At 41.9% G+C, this 20274-nt stretch overlaps 1 protein-coding gene and 1 pseudogene across 2 annotated transcripts in view; both read left to right on the top strand.

Moving 5' to 3' along the window:
• Positions 1-20274, top strand: part of LOC309842007 — a 160063-nt pseudogene that overhangs the window by 103991 nt on the left and 35798 nt on the right. The window lies entirely within an intron of this gene.
• Positions 15411-17207, top strand: KPRP (keratinocyte proline rich protein; the record flags this gene model as incomplete). Its single annotated transcript, XM_082685801.1, has 1 exon — positions 15411-17207. The coding sequence occupies one exon, from the start codon at positions 15411-15413 to the stop codon at positions 17205-17207; it is 1797 nt and encodes a 598-aa protein (XP_082541927.1).

The raw sequence follows: 20274 nt of genomic DNA, 5'->3' as shown, positions 1-20274 counted from the left end.
CAGGCTGATTGTCGTTCTTACAGGCCGAGGGTGACACAACATGTGTTGGAGGGGATGTGGAGAAAGGGGAACCCTCTTACACTATTGGTGGGAATGAAAGTTGGTGCAGCCTCTTTGGAGAACAGTGTGGAGATTCCTCAAGAAATTACAAGTAGAGCTTCCCTATGACCCTGCCATTGCACTCCTGGGTATTTACCCCAAAGATACAGATGTAGTGAAAAGAAGGGCCATCTGAACCCCAATGTTTAAAGCAGCAATGGCCATGGTTGCCAAACTGTGGAAAGAACCAAGATGCCCTTCGACGGATGAATGGATAAGGAAAATTTGGTCCATATACACTATGGAGTATTATGCCTCCATCAGAAAGGATGAATACCACACTTTTGTAGCAACATGAACAGGACTAGAAGAGATTATGCTGAGTGAAATAAGTCAAGCAGAGAGAGTCAATTATCATATGGTTTCACTTATTTATGGAGCATAACAAATAGCATGGAGGACATGGGGAGTTAGAGAGGAGAAGGGAGTTGGGGGAAATTAGAAGAGGAGGTGAACCATGAGAGACTATGGACTCTGAAAAACAATCTGAGAGTTTTGAAGTGGTGGTGGGGTGGGAGGTTGGGGTACCAGGTGGTGGGTATTATAGAGGGCACAGATTGCATGGAGGACTGGATGTGGTGAAAAAATAATGAATACTGTTATGCTGAAAATAAATAAAAAATAAATTTAAAAAATTGTTTTACTGGAACTTTTTTTTTTTTATTAACCTATAATGTATTAGTTGTTTCAGTGGTACAGGTCTGATTCATCAGTCTTACACAATTCACTTGCTGTAATTTTTTTTTAAAGGAATCTCAGTTGAACTCTCAGTAGCCTTTCTACATCAGAAGCCAGGCCAAATACTTGACATCAGACATGCCTTCAATACCTATAGATTTGGGCAAATCCTTCTCAAGGTCCCCAAAGTATCCTGAGCTTCCCACACCTGCCAGGAAGTGACATTCTTTATTCACCTGGTGAGGCTGCTGGGAATTCTGTAAGCAAATACCAGGCCATTAGTTCTAAGGGGCTTTATTGACTCCATTAAGTCAACCTTAATACCTTATAGTGGTTTTGTCCTACCTGAGTCTGAATGTCTCTCTCAAATATGGTAAAGCCTTGGTAAATATTTCCAATGGTGTCCTGTTGATGAAGTTCTAGAACCTAGGTGAGGTTTGGTGGGCTGAGGTCGGAGCCGATGACCAAGAAAGAATTCTTGAGACATCTTTGGTGCAAAATGGTGGTTTATTAAAGCACGGGGACAGGACCCGTGGGCAGGAAGAGCTGCTGCCCCGGGTTGTGAGGGATGGCAGGTTATGTACCCTGCTGTTGGGGGAAGGTGAGGGGAAGGGAGGTTTCAGTAAAGTTTTCATATGTTAAAGAGGGCCTACAAGGTGCCAGGATGTTCCGGGCCTGCCGGAGGCCTTGCCCTTGCTGCTGGATCAATGCTGTCTTTAGACCAGCCATTAACATTAAGATCTTTGGGAGACTTTTTGGTGGGGTGTCACAATCCTGCTATCAATCGTCTTTGTTAGTGAGATTTAGAACATTTGTAAGCCAAGGGAGACTCCTGTCTAGCAGGATTGTGAGCTCTGCAAGTTAACTATTTGCTTATTGTTCATGGCAGTCAGGGCTGCCTGAGGAATGCTACACATATGGAGGGGAGCGGATGAAGGGGGGGGGGGGTGCAAGGAGCCAGCTTTTGCTTTGTCCTCAGCCAGCCTCCTGCTCCCTCATCACTGTTACAAGGATAACAGTTTCTTATTGAATTTATATTGAAATTTATATTGAAATTGAGGCACATAGAGACTCCCGGCTCCAGCCCCTTTCTGTCCCTGGTTCCTCTTTGCTCCAGCTAAGGCCAAGAAAAGACCAAATAGCCATTCCATTGGACTAAGATAAGATAACAAGTCATTGCTCCTGCTGACACGGAAGAAAAAGACCAGAAGCCTGGTCCTGTTTGAATAAGAAAAGAAAGAGAAACAGTCCCCCCAGGTGATTTAGCACTCTCCTAAAATGCCTCCACATAGATTATACTTCCACATGAAAGGGCCATTTGGCCTTGGGGAACTGGGAAAGTGTCGGTCCTTGAGAGACCACAAAAACACGCTGCTACCATCCCCCATTGCCTTTAACCATAAAAACTCAGTCCTAACCCTGTAGGGTGCTGTCTTTGGGAATGATCCTACTGAGCCCGTGGGCATTAATCAAGCTGTGTTCTCTGTGTGCCATTTGGGTTTCCTCAGTCACCTCAAATTTTCTGCAACAAAATAATTATGATAATCATGAAAGAATGAATACTCATTGAATGCTTTTGAATTTCAGAGGGTATAGGTAGAGAGAAAATTTAAATGCCTCAATTTGTTTACCAAGGAATATTTTATCATACTTTTGTACATCATAGATATCTGAAGAGAAAATGTCCTTAATCTGGAAAAAACAAACATTAGAGAACCAGCTATGTTTCAAACAAGTCACAAAAACAAGAGAAAAAAAATTCTCTAGTTTATTTAGTCCCATGTTACTAATTCTTGTTCTGTTTGAATGCAACTTTTAGTTAGTTTTGGAAATTCTTACCCATTTTAGTTTTATGATTTTTAAAGATACCAAAAACCTGTATTTGTTTAAAAAAAAATTGGTTATCAATCTCCTTGAAGATGAAACTTGTTTTGCAAGAGCATCAGAACAGTAACTAAAAATGACAAATTCTCAAAAATGGATATAGCTAAAGATCTGATGAGAGATTATAATATAGCTGGCAAGAAAATCCAGTTATTTCTGTGACACATAACATTTTAATAACCACAATATAAAGTGATGGCCTCATACCAAAACATATAAAAACTGTAGTAGGAATTGTATATAATCTCCAGAACAGCTAGAGCATTTAACCAACATAACCAAAGGCTTATTATTTGTTTAACAGTGTTTCCAGAGTAATTTAACATATCAAATAAACAAGCCTAATTGGTTAAAAAGACTTCATTTACAATTTAAATCTCAGGGAAGTTTGTTAAAAACCTCAGAATTTATAAATAGTAGAGAGTCTTAATAGGATTACAGATTATTATAAAACTTAAAATTTAATTCTTTAACTAAAGTGGCAATAAGAGATTCCAAAAGTAAATATGCAGGGTTATATAATTGTTAGTGAAACTTAGCTCCTTTAAAATTGAGAAGTTTTAATTATCTTAAGTAATCAAAGACATGATAGAAACAAAACATACAAACTTTGGTTTTTTAGGCAGACAAAAGAGAAAGAGAGAGAAAAGAAGATACTTTGTTCACATTTTCTTATCAAGAGCAGATCAACAATCCAAGAAAATTTTGTCTTTTTAACAGAGAGAAAAGCAGAATTTCAATCTTATACCAGTGTACCATTATAAATCCATCTATTTCCAATTAAGTAAAATAAAATAAAATCCATTTTTTCAACCTTAGTCCTGATGTTGCATAATTTTTTTCCAAAGATTTCCCTTCATAAACATTTTATAACTTTTTTTAATTCATTCAGATTTTACCTAAGCCCTTCCCCCCCCATCAGTCTTAATTATATTTAGCAGAATTTTAATTCTTAGAACCTTAGTCTCCAGTGACAACTAAGTAGTAACCCATTGAGAACTATCTGTTACACCAGAATTCTTTTGGATCTGAAATTTATAAATACAATTCTAATTAAAAATTTTTTTTCATAGTGCAACCTTTTACTAAAGCACAATGTATATTTACCCACAGACCTAAATATTTTTTAGTATCTCTGCAATAAGAAGTCAAAAGCACAAACATAACAATCAGTAACCAACGCTTTGGAATTTTTGGAAAAGAATCAATGCTTTGGAATATTTGGAAAAGACCTAGATGTCCAACAAATTCAATGCAATTTATCATCCAAGCAAAACTTTAAAGTTTTAAGTTACAAAAGACTTTGAAAGCTATCTTAGCAATTACCCATGGAAACTTTGAGACAGAAAAAATTAACAATCATTTTAAGTCATCTTTTTGCTGACAAATTACAATGGAGAAAACATGAATTTCTTTTCTTTTTTTTTCACATATCAGAAAACATGAACTTATTTGACCTTGTGGTATCTCTTGGCCATTGGCTGGCTGCCTCTTGAGTTCCCTTTTCCAGCCAGTGACCTGAGTTTCATTTTTTTGAGTGGCCTGTTTACCCACTTCATCTGATTTTTATTCTGGTAGGCCTATGCTCTCAGGCCTAATTAAAGTACTATTTCTGAGGCTCTGATAGCTGAGATCCATGGTCAATCACATTTGACCCAGTGTGAGCCCTCTTTCAAATGACTTCTCCATCTCAAAGAATGGAACCCTTATGTCCAGGTCTCCTCATGTATCTGCCCAAAGGCATATCTTCATCAATTCTCTCAGTCCGTGACATTAATATTTCTTCCTTACATTTATCCCTTCTGTGAGCACTTAATAGGACTATTGGGGGGAATGGAGAATAATAAAAACCAGTAGAAATTCTGCCCAAGTGGGCTTTCCCTCTGGAAGAACAGAGAGACATACCAATAGACTTGACCAATTCTGACCTTAAAATAGACAATACATATTTATTGACTTAACAAAGGAGTGAATGCATGAAGGTAGAATGGCTGGCCTGCAGCAGCCTGGGGAACAGATAGCTGGCAGCCTCTAGCTTCTGGGATTCCTCTTTGCTCTGTGCACAGAGATCCTGGAATTCCTGGGGTGGGAGTATGAGGAGCATCACCTCATCCCAGGTATGAATGTAAATGTTCAGCTACTGCCAGGGCTCTGGGGGCTTTTGCTGACCTGGTAATGTCCAGAGGAGTAGCCATAAGGCAAGTAACATGGAGGTCCCCTTGAAGTTTCTCTCTCCTCACCCTTTCTTCTTTTCTGGAGTTTGAGATGCTAACATGAAGTCTACTCTCATTCCTGTCTCCCAAAAGCTCCCTGTTCCCTAATCCCATGCACCTTCTGTAGAACCAGCCTGTCACAAACCCACTATGGAAAAAATAAAGTTTTTCTTTCTAGCACCCCTGCTCCTTGTCCTGATGATCCCTCAGTACCACCTCCCTGCACTCCAGCTCCACCAGTGCCATCGGAGTTTCTCCATGCAAAGCTGCCCAATTCAGCTTCTGAACATCCTAGCCAGCACAGTGTCTTATCCAGACAACCCTCTAGGACAAAGATCCAGACCTTTAACTTGGAAAAGGGATTTTCTACCTTTTTGTTAGTCTCAGTGTTGGAGACCAGAATGCATGTGCAAGGTAGTAGCTCTCATGTTTCCTGTGATTTATATTAAAGAATGTTCATAACAGGTATCACAATTTATTTTTATAACATTCTTTGATAAATCAACAAGAGAAACAACTAACAGCATTGAGATATAAAGATACAGAGATTTATCTGTATCTTCCACAAGAGGGGACATGTGGGAGCTGAGACCATGGCGTGAAGCCCCAGTTCTTATTCTTAATTATTTCTGAACTTATATGACTAAGCCTAAATGATGTCATACTCCAAATAAGTTTGGCTCATTGCAAACTGTTTCAATGATTATTTTTTCCAATAGGTAAGCATGATGATGTAATAAAAGTGGCTATAATGTTAAGTAATAATAATAACAGTATGATGGTGATAATAATGATAATTGTGTTTACTGAGGGCCTATTCATGGCTTGACTTGTCACATACCATTTATTTAGACTTTACAACCACCTATGCAGCAGATATTGTTTACATTATATCAATATGTCAAAACTAACCCAGGCTCAGAGAGAGTAAGTAACTTGCTGTTCCACACAGCTGCTTGGAGGGACAGCTACAGGATAAGCTCAGGCATGTCTGCCCCCAGAGGCCTTGCCTTTTTCTTGCAGGGCTCAGTCTCCTGACTGGTTTTACTTCTTGAGATCCAATAAAATAAGATGTGGATTATGTCTAAGGGTGCCTAACACTAGCATAGAATCAATAATCCATTATCTGGGTTAAGACCAAAAGTCCCCATACATGTGTCCCTGCTTCTACTCCAGTACCCTCCACACCATCCCAGCAGGGCACACAGAATCTGCTCTTGCTACACTTACGCTTAGAACTGGGGCTTGCCATCTGAGGATATACACTTGGTGGCTCCTTCCTCCTGTCTACACTCACTGGCAGCTTTCAGTTCTGTGAATATGCCACCATCCCTCCTGTTGTCCTTGCTGTCTCTTCACACATGCTGTTCCCTTCCTCTAGCATGTGCTTTATGCTCCGGTGCGTCTCCTTATCTTTAGATCTCAGCCCCCTGTTCCTTACTCAGGAAAGCCTTTCCTGGCCTCCCTGGCAGCATTCAGGCTCTATAAACCTCTCCTGTCAAACACTGATCAGGGATGTCATGAACTATTGTGTGGCCCTTTGATTAATGTTTGTCTCTCCACTTGACCAAAGGCTTTTTAAGAACAGGGGCTACATTCCTTTGTTTATCTTACCACTGTAGCCCCATGGTGTAGCACAATGTTTTATATACAGTAAATATCCACCAGCTGAATGAAAAAATGCAAGCAGGGGAGAATGAATGAATGATCATCACCAACATTATTATCATCATCTGTATTGATATTGAATGAACTTTCTTAATTGCTCCAGCCCCTAGGATATACATATGCTGAAATATGTTTGTAGTCTATCTGAAACTGTATTCAACGGGGCAACCTGTATTTTTATTTGCTAAATCACTGATATTTGCTTTTTTATACTGTAGGCCACTCAGTTTCATGTTTGGAGGCTCACTGTTCCATTCCCCGACTGGTGAATGTCTGTGACATTTTCTCCAGAGAGAGAAAGTAAAGTCTTTGGAAGGTGGTGACTCCTGATTCTCCTTTCTTTAAGTGCCCCCTTTCTAGGCTCCTACCCTATGCTTATATCTATCAAAGTTCTTATCACTCTGCACTGCAAATGTCTATTTATCTGTGTGTTTTCTTCATTAGACTGCAAGCTCCTTGAGGGCAGAGGCTCTAAGTAGCTGCTCAGAGAATGTTTGTTGAGTAACTGGATGATGACTATCTTCTAATCCAATTCTAGGAATCCAGTAGGTGATCTATAAATACTTGTTAAGTGAACCACATTTAATAAGTTCCACTTCATGAAATAAGATCACATCCTTTTATCATAGAATTTTTGAGGTAATGACTATTAATAGGGAAGATATAAAAAAGTAGTGATCACTAAGAAAATACATACACTATTTCCTTGGATTATGAATTGGCTTCTAGTGAACATGGCAGTCTGGGTGATTGTGTTCCCAAGATGCTTGGGGAAGACGCCTGACTGAAGTTCCCTAGGGATATTACAGGACATATTACTCATATGGCAGGGAGACTGGATCTCTAAAAGCCTGTGATTCTATGCTTCATAAATGTGATTTAGGTTTTACCAAGATTTAGGGATGTGTTTGTGTAACTCTGTGTGTGTGTGTGTGTACAATATGTTCACATATGTATAAATGTATACATATATACACATATACATGTAAATATACATAATCTTTACTGAAATATAATTCACATTTCATGCAGTGTATCTATTTAAAGTTTACAATTCAACATTTTTAGTATATTCACAGAGCTGTATAGTTATCACTGAAATCTAATTTTAGCATATTTCTTCACTCCAAAATGAAATCCTATGAAATCATGAAACCATTAGCAGTCACACCACATTCCCCCAAGCCTTATTTTCTGTTCCCACAGATTTGGTTATTCCAGACATTTTATAAAATGGAATCATACAGGGACACCTGGGTGGCTCAGTTGGTTAAGTCTCTGACTCAATTTTGGCTCAGGTCATGATCTGTGGGTCATGAGATTAAGCCCCTTGTTGGACTCTGTGCTCAGTGTGGAGTCTACTTGAGATTCTCTCTTTCAGTCTCTTTCTGCCTCTCCCTTCCACTTGTGCACACTCCCTCTCTCTCTCTCTAAATTAATAAATAAAATCTTAAAAAAAAAAAAAAAAGGAAATGAAATCATATAGTATGTGGTCTTTTGTGACCAGCTTCTTTCACTTAGCATAATGTTTACAAGGTCTATCCATCTTGTAACATGTATCAGAACTTCATTATTTTTATGGTAAATACATACTCTATTGTATTAAAATACCACTTTGTGTTTATCCATTTATCAACTGACAGACTTTTGGATTGTTGCCACAGTGTGGCTATTGTAAATATGCTGCTACAATGCATTTATGTGCAAATTTTTGAGTAGATGCATATTTTCATTTTGCTTAGTGATATTTCCATTTTGGTAGAAGTAGTTTGGTTACTCTTTGGGTAACTTGAGGAACTGCCAAACTGTTTCCCACAGTGGTTGCACCGTGTACATTCCCACCAGCAATGTATTAAGGGTTTCAATTTCTCCATGTTTTCCCCAACACCTGTTATAGCTTATTTCTTTTACTTTTTTTTTTATTATAGTCATGCTAGTGGGTATGAAGTGCCACGTCATTGAGGGTCTAATGTGCATTTCCTTGATGACCAATGATACTGAACGTATTTTAATATGCTTATTGTCCATTTGTGTATCTTCTATGGAAAAAATCTGTTCAGATCCATTGTCCATTTTTTAATTGTAATATCTTTTTTATTATTTAGTTGTAAGGGTTCTTTATATATTTTAAATACAAGTCCATTTTCAGATATATGATTTACAAATATTTTCTTCTATTCTGTAGGTTATCTTTTCACTTTTTTTGAGATTCAATTTTTTTTATTTGAGTACAGTTGACATACACTATTACATTAGTCTCAGATGTACAATATAGGGGCTCAACATCTCTGTACATTATACCATTATACTGTGCTCACTAAAAGTGTAACTACCATCTGTCATCATACAACACTATTACAGAATCATTCACTATATTCTCTATGCTGTGCCTTTCATCTCTGTAACTTATTCATTCTATAACTTGAAGCCTATATGTCCCACTCCCCTTCACCCATTTTTTCCCATCCCCTAAACTTCCTTCTCTCTGACAGCTCTGTTTGTTCTCTGTATTTTTAGGTCTGAATCTGTGCATTATTTCTAAGTACCATAAAAGAAAACTGTTGGGGCCCCAGTGTGGCTCATTTCACCGGCACAATGGTAATAGTAGAGCTAAGTGAGGCTTATGGAGACCTTGGAGTTGGACTAAATGTGATACAAATCCTAGCAGATGACTGGCACACAGGGGAATGGGGTGGGTGGGGAGAAAGGGTCAGGACACAGTACTCTGAGCAGAGGAAAGAATTCTGAGAAATGGAATCAGACATGAAGCACCGACCTACGCTGGGAGCACATTATTGAGCAGTAGGATGTGGTTCTCTGTAACTAAAGACAGCCTGGCATTTGATGTATCTTTGCCAGCAAACATCTTTCACACTTCTCTAAGTCACTAGGTATTGATAACACAGTAATGCTACACTGATTACACTCTACAAGTCTGAGCATCTGATGAAGCAGGATTGTCCATTCACCATGGTGTCAACTGTCTGAGTTTACTATGATTAAAAGAGTAGTTGGTTTAGTTCTGTACTAGACTCAGAGGATTACTGTTTGATGATACGAGTGTGTCACTTACCCTTTCAGAGGCCCCCAATTATCTGTATAAGCAGGAGTATGACTTGTCTAACCTAGTTTTTATCCTATTGAGGAAACATACACATATTACTATTTAACTTAATTGAGACAACATTATCAAATTTGCATAATGTGAAAAAGAGTGAAAGTAGATTTATGACTTTATTTTGGGTCTTATACCTACTCCCTGGTTTCTACACATTTTCTGTTCATACATTTCCAACTCCAGCCTCTCTCTGTGTCCTCTACATCTTTATATCTCCTCATATGTCCTTTTGATGCTCCCATTCACCATCCCTGTTGTGCTTGCTTCCTCTTTTATTTTTAATGTCTTTGTTAAAGGTGGTTGCAACAGAACCAGGGAGATCTTCTGCTCTGTTTAGAATTAACTTTTCTTTGTTCTCCCTGACACAGGGAGGTGCTATTTCTTTATCCACTAAACAACAATTTGGTGACAATCTATGATAGTATTTTGTGCCTTTACCTTTACCCTAGTTGACGCATATGTACTATGTAGTTTAAATACACATCTGATCCACTGAAACTGGGTTTGGGAGGAGACTGAGTAGTACCCCGGTGATAGGGCGAAAACCTGATTACTTCAATTCTTGAGGGTAGCAGTCACAAGATACTCATAATTTATATGGAAAGGTTGAAAGATATCTGAGATGGAAAATATCACATCCATTTCAGGCATGAGTCCCTGAACCTCCAGCTATTATAGTGATAGGAGGGGCCTCAACTGAAAAGAAGAATGTGGCAGAGGTTTTATCAAATCAGTTTAAAAACATACATCTTTGAAAGAGAGGGTAAGTATTCATTCTAGCTCTTAGGATCGAGGCATCCTAACACACAGTATTATTCCATTAAGGTTCAGGAAGCCTGGGCCCCAGAGGATCATAACTCTTAAAAAATGTCTCATAGTACAACAAAGCATAGAGTGCCTCTCTAAATATCTGTAACTCAGGGTAATTTTGTCTCATTGTATATCTACTACCTGAGCCTCTACCTCTATAAAACTTGGCTTTGAATCCTGATTCTGCCATTTCCAAGCTTGTGACCACGAACAAATTACTACAGCTTTGAATTTCATTTTCTCAGATATAAAATAATAATTTGTACCCCACCAGGGCTATTTTAAAGATGGAGAGAGTTAATATATGTCGAATTCTTAGCCAAGTGACAGTTATATAGCAAGTGCTCAGTTATCTCTGGATTTATGCATGCTTTTTGAGCTGCCTCCATCTTTTTAAATTAACGAATCCATATATGCTGTACTTCTGTGACATGACCTATTTCACTCCCAGCTTGTACTCTTTATACTTCTACATATTTTTAATCTCTAACTCATCTCTTTTGGTCTACATTTTATTATATCTATCTCTATTTTTATCAGTTTTGTACATATCTATTTACTCGGCTCTCTTTTGATATCTTTATATCAATTTTGTAAATCACCACATTGTTATCACCTATTCCTAGGTTTATATAGTTATATGTCTAACCATGTATATTTCTTTTTTTTTATTTTTAAATTTTTTATTTTTTATAAACATATATTATTATCCCCAGGGGTACAGGTCTGTGAATCGCCAGGTTTACACACTTCACAGCACTCACCAAAGCACATACCCTCCCCAATGTCCATAACCCCACCCCCTTTCTCCCAACCCCCCGCCCCCCAGCAACGCTCAGTTTGTTTTATGAGATTAAGAGTCACTTATGGTTTGTCTCCCTCCCAATCGCATCTTGTTTCATTGATTCTTCTCCTACCCACTTAAGCCACCATCTATATTTCTAAATAGCCCTATCTATCTATAGATAATTGAAAACCAGCTCCTGGTCATTTGTAAGACTTACCCTCAGGGTTCTCTTCCATGACTCTCCTCCCACTGCTCTCTAAAAATGTGAGCAGCAGGAAGTAACAAGAGTCACAGTGCTCTTTTGGTCTTTGGATTGGACAGTATTAATTCATTCTCCAGTAGTTTAAGATGTGTGAAACAAGCCCAATTTCATGCAATTCTTCCATTCTTCCCTCCACCCATCCATCAACATATTGATATTAATTCAGGAATCTAGAGATACAATGATGAAAAAGGTAAAAAGAGATTCTTCCATCAGGAAGTGCACATCCTATCAAGAGATGAGTGAGGGAGACTCTGGGATTCAATAATTCACATTCCGGTGAGACCAGCTGGTCTATGTTTTCAGTTTTCCCTTTTCACTGATTTCCTGAATAACTACTAGGCCAAAATCAAGCCCAAGGCTATACAAGTTCAGAGTACCTTGGCTAAACTGTGTGCTCAGAGAACTACTTTCTCTGTTGTAGTGGGAAAAGTCTTGATCTGGGACTAGAGCTACCTGGAGTCTTATCTCTCCAAGACAACCAACCATTAGCTTTAAGCCCCAGAGAGATTCATCTTTCGGGGCTTTGGAGTCCTAATCTGTAGAATGACCAGGTAGGACTGGAAAATTCCTGGGGATCCTTGTTGCTTTGACCTTCTGAAAATCTATGATCCTACCCAAATTTGAAATGATATCTGGAAACCCCCTTTGGAATGAGTATTGGGACCCAGAACTTGGACTCTAAAGTCAGGTGGACCAGGGCAGAAACTTGTCCAGGAGGAGGGACTGGTATGTGTAGTGTAGGTCACAAAGCACTTTCATACTCATTATCTGATTTTATCTTCATGAGAACCTAGTGAAGTATTTTCACTCCCATCTTAATGTGAGGAAACTAAAACCCTGAGAGCTAAATGTGTAACTGAGTGCTAAATAGTTTAGATCACTTAAATCACATTTAAGTCACATGATAATCCTATGGCTTTTCCAATTCTTCCTCTTCTTTATTTCTCTTCTTATTTCTTTTTTCTCCTATTCACCTTCTTCCTCCTCCTTTTATTTTTCTTATTTTCTTTTCTTATTTCCACTGTATAGATAGTCAATCTGAGGCTCATGGAGGTTAAGTAGCTTTACCCACTAGCAAGTACTAGAGCTCAGAGTCAATCTGAAATCTTTCTAAAGTCTATGCTCACAAGCTTGGTTAGAATCTTAATACCTAGAAAGGTTGGAAGGTTACATTAAAAAAGTGAAATGATCCAGGCAGAAGGATTATTTAACTTCCCTTTAATCTCACCAAAGAAAAATAAGAGAATAAGTAAAATAATAAAAATCACTATTCTTTGCATTGCATCACATGTATACTATAGAGTGATGGAGAATTGTAGAATATGCAAGTAGATGTAGAGCCGAAAACTATATACCCTATCTAGGAGGGGCACTATTAATTATTGGGCTTACGGAAATTAGGCTTACTATGACAGATCATAGGTGAGGGAAAGCTGGATGTCTAGAATCTTAAGTATAATTTCTCTATTTCTAAATATTAATGATTAATTACTAAATTATATAAACAAAAATTACGTGGGCAAAAAATAAAAAGATGTCTCATCTTGACTGGACTGCTACATAGGATGCCAGGTTATTACTTCTGTCCTGCACTATGTTGTCTTCAAGGACTACTCTATAGCATTAACTGAGCATCTGCTGTAAAGCTACCAGGTTGCTCAGCTCAGGAGTAGGAATAAATGCTGTGCCTTGCTGCTTATGATCAGCATTTACTCTGAGTAGATGTTGGATATTTTGAGTATCATTCTTGGCTGGATGCTTTTCTATAAAATAATTGCCTTAACCCCCACAAAAACTCTGGAAAGGAAATTTAATTATCTTCATTTTTCAGTTGAGTAAATTAATATTCAGTTGGTTTTAAAGGTAACCCACCTGTGAGCAGCCAACCTGGGATGTTAGCTTGAGGTCTGACCATGTTTTCTTCATTCTGTAGTGTTGTATCTTTGAGGTGACTTTAATTCCTCCAAATTAGGGAAATTTTCCTCTTTTACATTTATCTGATGAGAATATGACATAAGGAGAATTCAGGGGCTTGGAATAATCCTTTAGGGCAGATGATATTTCTGCCATCCCTTATCACCTCTATCACCAGTTCTCCTAGGGTTGGAGAATAAACCGATAGGGTTAAGAAGGATAAAGAAAACAAGAATCTGCTCCCTCATGGTCCAGAAGGTTTGACGTTGAAGTGGGACACTCCCACATTCTGTAGGTGACTGCAAGGACAGGCATATAGGGAGGAGACTGCCTGCCGGAATGTCAACCTGGGTGATGAGCCAGGCAGATGCCAACCAGCTGTCTCATGCTGTAAGCCAGACCCAGAACCCCCTATATATAAAGACAGTTCTCTGTCCAGATGCTTCAGCCTGAATGTCTGCTTGCTGTGAGGAGGGTGAGTCTAGGGTTTGGGTCCTGGGATTGGGTTAAGGGTGCATTTCAGGGGATGCCTAGATTCACGAGGGTGAGGCATAGTGAGGGGCAGGGAGCTGCAAGGAGAGGAAGAGAGGCACATAAGCCTGAGGAGAAAAATCTGGTAGACTTTTTTTACCCGCAGAGTTTGTGTGAAGAACTGAGGATCTGAAGTCAGTGTATTTGCCTTTGATAATGGTGGCCTCCTCCTCAGGTACCATTTTCCTACATCAGGACCTCTTTCCCTGGAAAAGATGCATTAGTAATTTACACTTTGTGAGAAGAGTTGTATGTAGGGGGGTTATTTTCCCTAAGAGCATGTGTTTTTAAATACTCTCTATAAATGGAGAATGGAAGGTTTTGCCTTTCATTTTCGGTATTTCTGGAGCTTATTGAGAAGTGTTTTGTTGGATGACTTAATTGTTAAATCAGCTACCATGCTGTGCTGGTCACTGGGCTGCCTGTGTATGAACAAGTGAATTTAGGGAAGGCAGAGGAATGGATACTGTGCTCTGTTTCTGCTTGGATAAATGTAGTGTTAGAGAGTATACCTGCATTCCCCATGTCATGTTTGTAATGCTTCCACTGTGTAGGGGTTTATGTGTGGCTGAATGTCAGTCTCGTGATTTAGGAATCTTGCACTTTCTGGGTTACCGCCATCTTAGGCAGTCATTCCCTGACTTTAAGAGGGGCTGGGGTAAAATATTTGTGAAGCCAGTAAATTGTCCCACTTCAGGCGATTTATAATAGCAACCTGCCTGGGCAAGTTTTCATGGTTGTTCTGAGTCTTTCCAAAGGTAGGTGTGTTTTGTCTGTGTGTGTTTTGCATATGTCCACGAGGGCCATTTAAACAAATGTAGCTAAAAAGATTGAATGTAAAGAAACAAACATTTTATGTTGGGGTTGAGCTGCCCAATAACTGACTGGATCCTTTACATCCAGTAGATGTTTTTAGTGCAGATGGTGCCTGAATGCATGCTCCCATATGCTAATTTTTGCATGTTTGCACATGTGTGGCCAGTGCACGTATATGAGGATATCCAAGTTCCTGTGGGTGTGGAGACCCCACATTAGGTTTCAGCCTTAGAAGCACTTCTACCTTTCTGTGGAGTGCTTTCCTGACACTTAGGACAAGGAATCCTGTTGTCTTCAACAACCTCTTGTGTTGGACACTGGTATCCCACCCCTCCAGGGGGAGACCTTGGATGCCTGCACTCCTGGCAGTGCCTTTGAAGTTCTCTCAGATCAGGACTTCAGTTAGGTCCTTTGGTAGATCCAAGAGAGGTCTCATGGGCAGTGGTGACTAATATTGGGTCCATCTAACTCAGTAAGTGTTCTAGGGCAAAGGTTGAGTTGGGATGAAAGTACAGGGAAGAAGCAGGGTGTCTTCCCTTTGGTCCTAAACCCTTCCCCCTAACAACTCATCCTCCTGACACTGATCTTTCTACCATCAGGCCTCACTCACCTACCTGCATCAGAACAATGTGTGACCAGCAGCAGATTCAGTGTTGCCTGTCGCTCCCCCAGTGCTGTGTGAAGAATTCCTCCTTCAACCCCTCCCAGTCCCCCAGTGCCAAGAGTCAGGTGGTAGTCCAAGTCCCCTGTGAGATGCAAATTGTGCAGTGTCCTGCACCATGCCCAGCTCAAGTTTCCCAGGTAAAATGCCAGGCTCCAAGCCAGTCCCAAACTATGCAGGTGAAGTGCCAGGCTCCATGTCAGTCTAAGACCACACAAGCAAAGTGCCAGGCTTCAAGTAAGTCTAAGACCACCCAGGTGAAGTGCCAGGCTCCATGTCAGTCTCAAATCTCCTGTGTTCAATGCCAGGGCCCATGCCAGCCTGAGGTTTCCTATGTGCAGTGTGAAGCTCCATGCCCTGTTCAGACCTGCTATGTAGAATGTGCTCCCGTTTGTTATACAGAAACTTGTTACCTGGAATGCCCAGTCCAGACCTTTGTACCCCGTCCAGCTCCTCAGCCTGTCCAGACTTATGTGGCTTGTAGCCCAGATTCCCAGACTCAGGGAAGATTCTCAACCCAGTGCCCGTATCAGGGATCCCAAGTCACATACACCCCGCAGCGTCAGTCCCCCGCTTCCTACAGCAACTGCACTCCACATTTCCGATCTGGGGCTTCCTACAGCACCTGTACCCCACAGTTCCAATCGGGGACTTCTTACAGGAACTGCACCCCTCAGCGTCAGTCTCGGGCTTCATTTAGCACTTGTGCACCTCAGTGCCAGACACGAGAGTCTTACGGGAGCTTCCCTGTCCAGCGTCGCTCCCAGAGCACCAGCAGATGCCTCCCTCCTCGCCAGCAGCAGCCTTCCTACCACAGCTGTTCACCTCCAAGACGGTCTGAGCCCTACAGCAGCTGTTTGCCATCAGCATCTTCTTCAAGTTCCTATAACTACTGCACCCCACCACGTCGCTCTGAGCCCATCTATAGCAGTGGCTGTCCTCAGGATCCCACTTCAGGCTGCTCTAGGAGATGTGGTCCCAAGTGCCGGGTAGAGATTTCCTCCCCGTGCTGCCCCAGGCAGGTGCCCCCACAAAAGTGTCGGGTTCAGATTCCTCCCATCAGACGCTGCCCTGAGAGCTGTGCCCCACGACCCTCCTGGGGCGCCTCCTGCCCAGAGCTGAGGCCTCGTCCACTCCCAAGCTTCTGTCCACCACGGCGTCTGGATCAGAGTCCAGAGAGATCACTGCAGCGATGCCCGCTTCCTGCTCCACGTTCATGTCCACGTCCTGCTCTACGGCCATATCCACGCCCAGAGCCACGTGCAAGGTCAGAGCTCCATCCATGTCCTCCACTGCGGCGTCGTTCAGAACCCTGTCTGTGTCCGGAACCACATCCAGCCCCGTGTGCAGCCCCACATCCCAGATCAGTGCAGCGTGAATTTCCCGAATCACATCCATGTCCACAGCCCTGTGAGCACCCAGAACCTTCCTCACTTCCAGAGCCAATTCCTCTTCCAGCACCCTGCCCAAGCCCAGAGCCATGTGTGGAGCCTAGATGCTATCCCAGCCCAAGTTCAGGACCAAATGCAATCCCATGCCCTGGAGACCTAGGCTGTCATGAGTCCAGCCCATGCCGCCTGGACACCGAGGCCCCCAGCTGTGGCCCAACTGGTTCTAACCAGTGGCAAGGAAGTGGTGACAGCTTTGGACCTTGTGATCGGATTCCAGAGCCACAGGGTTTCAGTGATTGTGGAGACCAAGGAGGCACCTGTGTTGGAGTGAAAGGAGGTTCCTCTGCTGGAACAAAGGGTGCTTATTTTTAAGGAAGCATGGTTGAGACATCCCTGCCTCTTGCCCTGAAAATGTCATGCCTCCTTTCCCAGCAACCTCAATTTCCAACATGTTCTCTGTGCATCTCTTCCAAAGACAGTCGGAGGTTTCTTGATGCAGAGATGATGTCCAAACTGCATTGCATGCCACCTCAGGATCCACACCTTAATCTTGGGCACCTTTCCAGCCTACATCTGGCTCCTCCCCTGTACACACCCTCAGTTCTAGCCAAACCAGTCTGGCTACCAGGGCACATCTGGATGTTCTCCAGAATATACCTTAGGTGTCCCTGACTCCAAGCCTCTGCTCACTTCCCACCTTCCTTGCATGGACCACTTCTCTGCTATGCCCAGCCTCTGAAATCCAGCCCATCTTTCAATATATCTTCCTTGGAGTCTTTTCTGTTTGTTCCTACCCACAGGAGCCTACACTGACTTCCTAGAACTCATTGCATTGTCTATACCAGCCACTTGGTAACTGCCCTGCAACCTCTCTTGAATTATTTCCCTTTTAAGATGTGTCTGTTTTTCCTGCCCAAGTAGGTTATAACCTCCTATTTGAGTTGGAGTGAGAATATCTTTTAAGTCCCATGCTTCTCCTGGGGCAAGGAGCTGCTCAGCAAGGGCATGTGGGTTGGCAGCTTGAGCCATGATCTATCCCAATAGGCAAACCCAGCATCTGGGACAGCTTGAGGCCATGTAACAATAAAGATGATATCCTCAGAGTCTGAGTCCTGCATAATGCCTATTTTTTACCCTTCCTGACACTCTGGGATGAGCTTCTTTATTTATTTTTTTTCTTGAGTTTTCTGTACCTTGAGTCCTTGAGTTTATTGTGATCTGAGCTTTCCTTAACTGGTCGGGTTGCCTTGTGGGAGTCCACTAGCATCTGATGGGAGAAGCTGGGTGAAAAGGCAGGAGAATGAGGGACAAGAAGAATAACTCTTGCTCCTCAATCTGGGCAGGTCACCCAGCTTTGGGTGTCAGGAGGGGGAGGGGAGTTTGAGGAAAACTGGAAGTTCTCTGTGGTATTCCACACAGGGTACCCCCTTCTTTTGTAAGAATAAACTATTAGAACTTTTCTTTTCTTTCTTTCTTTTTTTTTTTTTTTTGACATCATAGAAAAGGGAACTTCCAAGGTTGTCTTTGCATTCCTCCATCACTCCTGAATCCCACTGGGTATAAATGGTCTTGGCAGGATGAAGGTGGGGGTTTGGAGGGCAGGAGAGAGAAGGGTGCCTCTTCTTGCCACTTCCTGCCTATAAGATGGGTGCTGCATAATGAGTGCATTTGCGGAGAGCCTTTCCCCAAGGGTTACAGTGCCCTGAGGCCACCAGGGTCTATAGAGAATAAAGGGGGTCCTCTTAAGAGGACAGCAGGGGGTGACTCTGGCCTGGACTCACAGATCCAGCTCCACAGTTGGACACCACAGATCTATGGCCTGGCTCTGGAATGTCTTTTCCTTGTCCCAGAGATCAGGTGCTGCAGCGTCAGAGGCAGAGACCCAAGGGACACCTGGCAGAGGAAAACTGAAGTTCTTTATGTGAAGTCCATTTTTTAATTTTATGTGAAGTCATTCATATAATGTGGATTCATTCATTTTTTTTCCCTACTAACAAATATTCATTGCTTACCCATGAGGTAGGAACTGGTACAAGGGACAGAAATACCTCTTCTTAGTTCTCAGAGAGCTTATAGTCTAGAGCACTGGCTCTCAGGGTGGTACCTGGGCCAGCAGCATCAGCACCACCTGGGACCTTGTGACAAAGATGCATCACCCCAGACCTACTGAACCAGAGACTCTGGGGTGAGGCCTGGAAACCAGGTTTTAACCAGCCCTGTAGGTGTTTCTAATGCCCAATAATGTTTGGTTGTTACTACCTTAGTAAAATACCTTACACAGGTAGAACATGAATATATGTATATGTATATGTATGTGTGTGTATGTGTGTATATGCGTGTGTGTGTGTGTGCATGTATGTGTGTGTGTGTGTGTGTGTGTATCTTCTTCAATTTTAAGAACAGCCCATCACACAGGCATTATTATCTTACCATTTTGCAGAGCTGGAAAACTAAGCACACGGGTCACAGCCACACAGCCAGACTCAATTCCAAGCCTATGTTATTTTCTGCTACACATGACATCCTTCATGTCAGTTATGGTCCTTGCCTTTTCCGGAGGTATTTCCTGTATCAACCCAGTCATTTTTCTAAGATACTTTTATTGGGCATGTTAATTTCACCAGTTTTACCTTAGCCTCTTCTCTTCAAATCCAGGCTGCTCTAGGACTCCATCTGCCCCATGGCACAATTCCCCAGGGGTTTGGCAGGGCCCAAATAACTCCTATGGAGCACCTCTACTTTTCCATCACCTAGCCCCCTCTGTGGGGTGGGGTGAGGCTTAAAAGACCCAGATGGGGATTCTCATTACATCTCTCCCCTTGTTCTTTCAAGCATACTTGAACAAGGACCCTCTTGTATGGAGGATGAGTGGCAAACAGTCCATCCCCTCAGGACACAGAAGAAACACAGACCTGGATGATAGAAAAGGGCATTCACACCTAGGAAACACCACCCTACCTCAGGTTCAGGGTACAGCTCACTACACAGGCTTTTGATTACAATGTCCCATGACATGCATTGTTCTCTAGAGATAGACCCTGGTTCCCCAGGATAAGTAGGCCTGGATATGGAAAGAGATTGAATGATGGCAGAATAGAGGTGTCTCTGGGTGAGTCAGGCAGGATCTGGGACTCCCTCACAGACCAGAGCTGTGCACCAGCTGGCCTCAGGGCCATCTCTCTAGCCAGAGAGGTTCAGAGCTGAGGGTTCCTCACTCCTGGAGCATTAGTCTGAATTGGGTCCTCCCACTTCTCATGACAGGATGCTGAGGTATGAGCCTCTAGGTAGGCCACCTGTGAAAAGTTGCAACCCATCCATGGCAGCTCTGAGGAAAGAGGTGCCCTGGAGTGTGGGTCTGCTGTATTAGTCTGTATGCTTTAAAGCTTGGGGCTTCTAAAATGTATGCAGTGATGGGGCTGCAACTCCAGGAGCATGGTTT

The sequence above is a fragment of the Mustela nivalis genome (assembly GCF_964662115.1).
Source record: "Mustela nivalis genome assembly, chromosome: 10".
Lineage (NCBI taxonomy): Eukaryota > Metazoa > Chordata > Mammalia > Carnivora > Mustelidae > Mustela > Mustela nivalis.
Note: the sequence above shows the minus strand (reverse complement) of the source record. Positions and strands in the feature narration are given on the sequence as shown.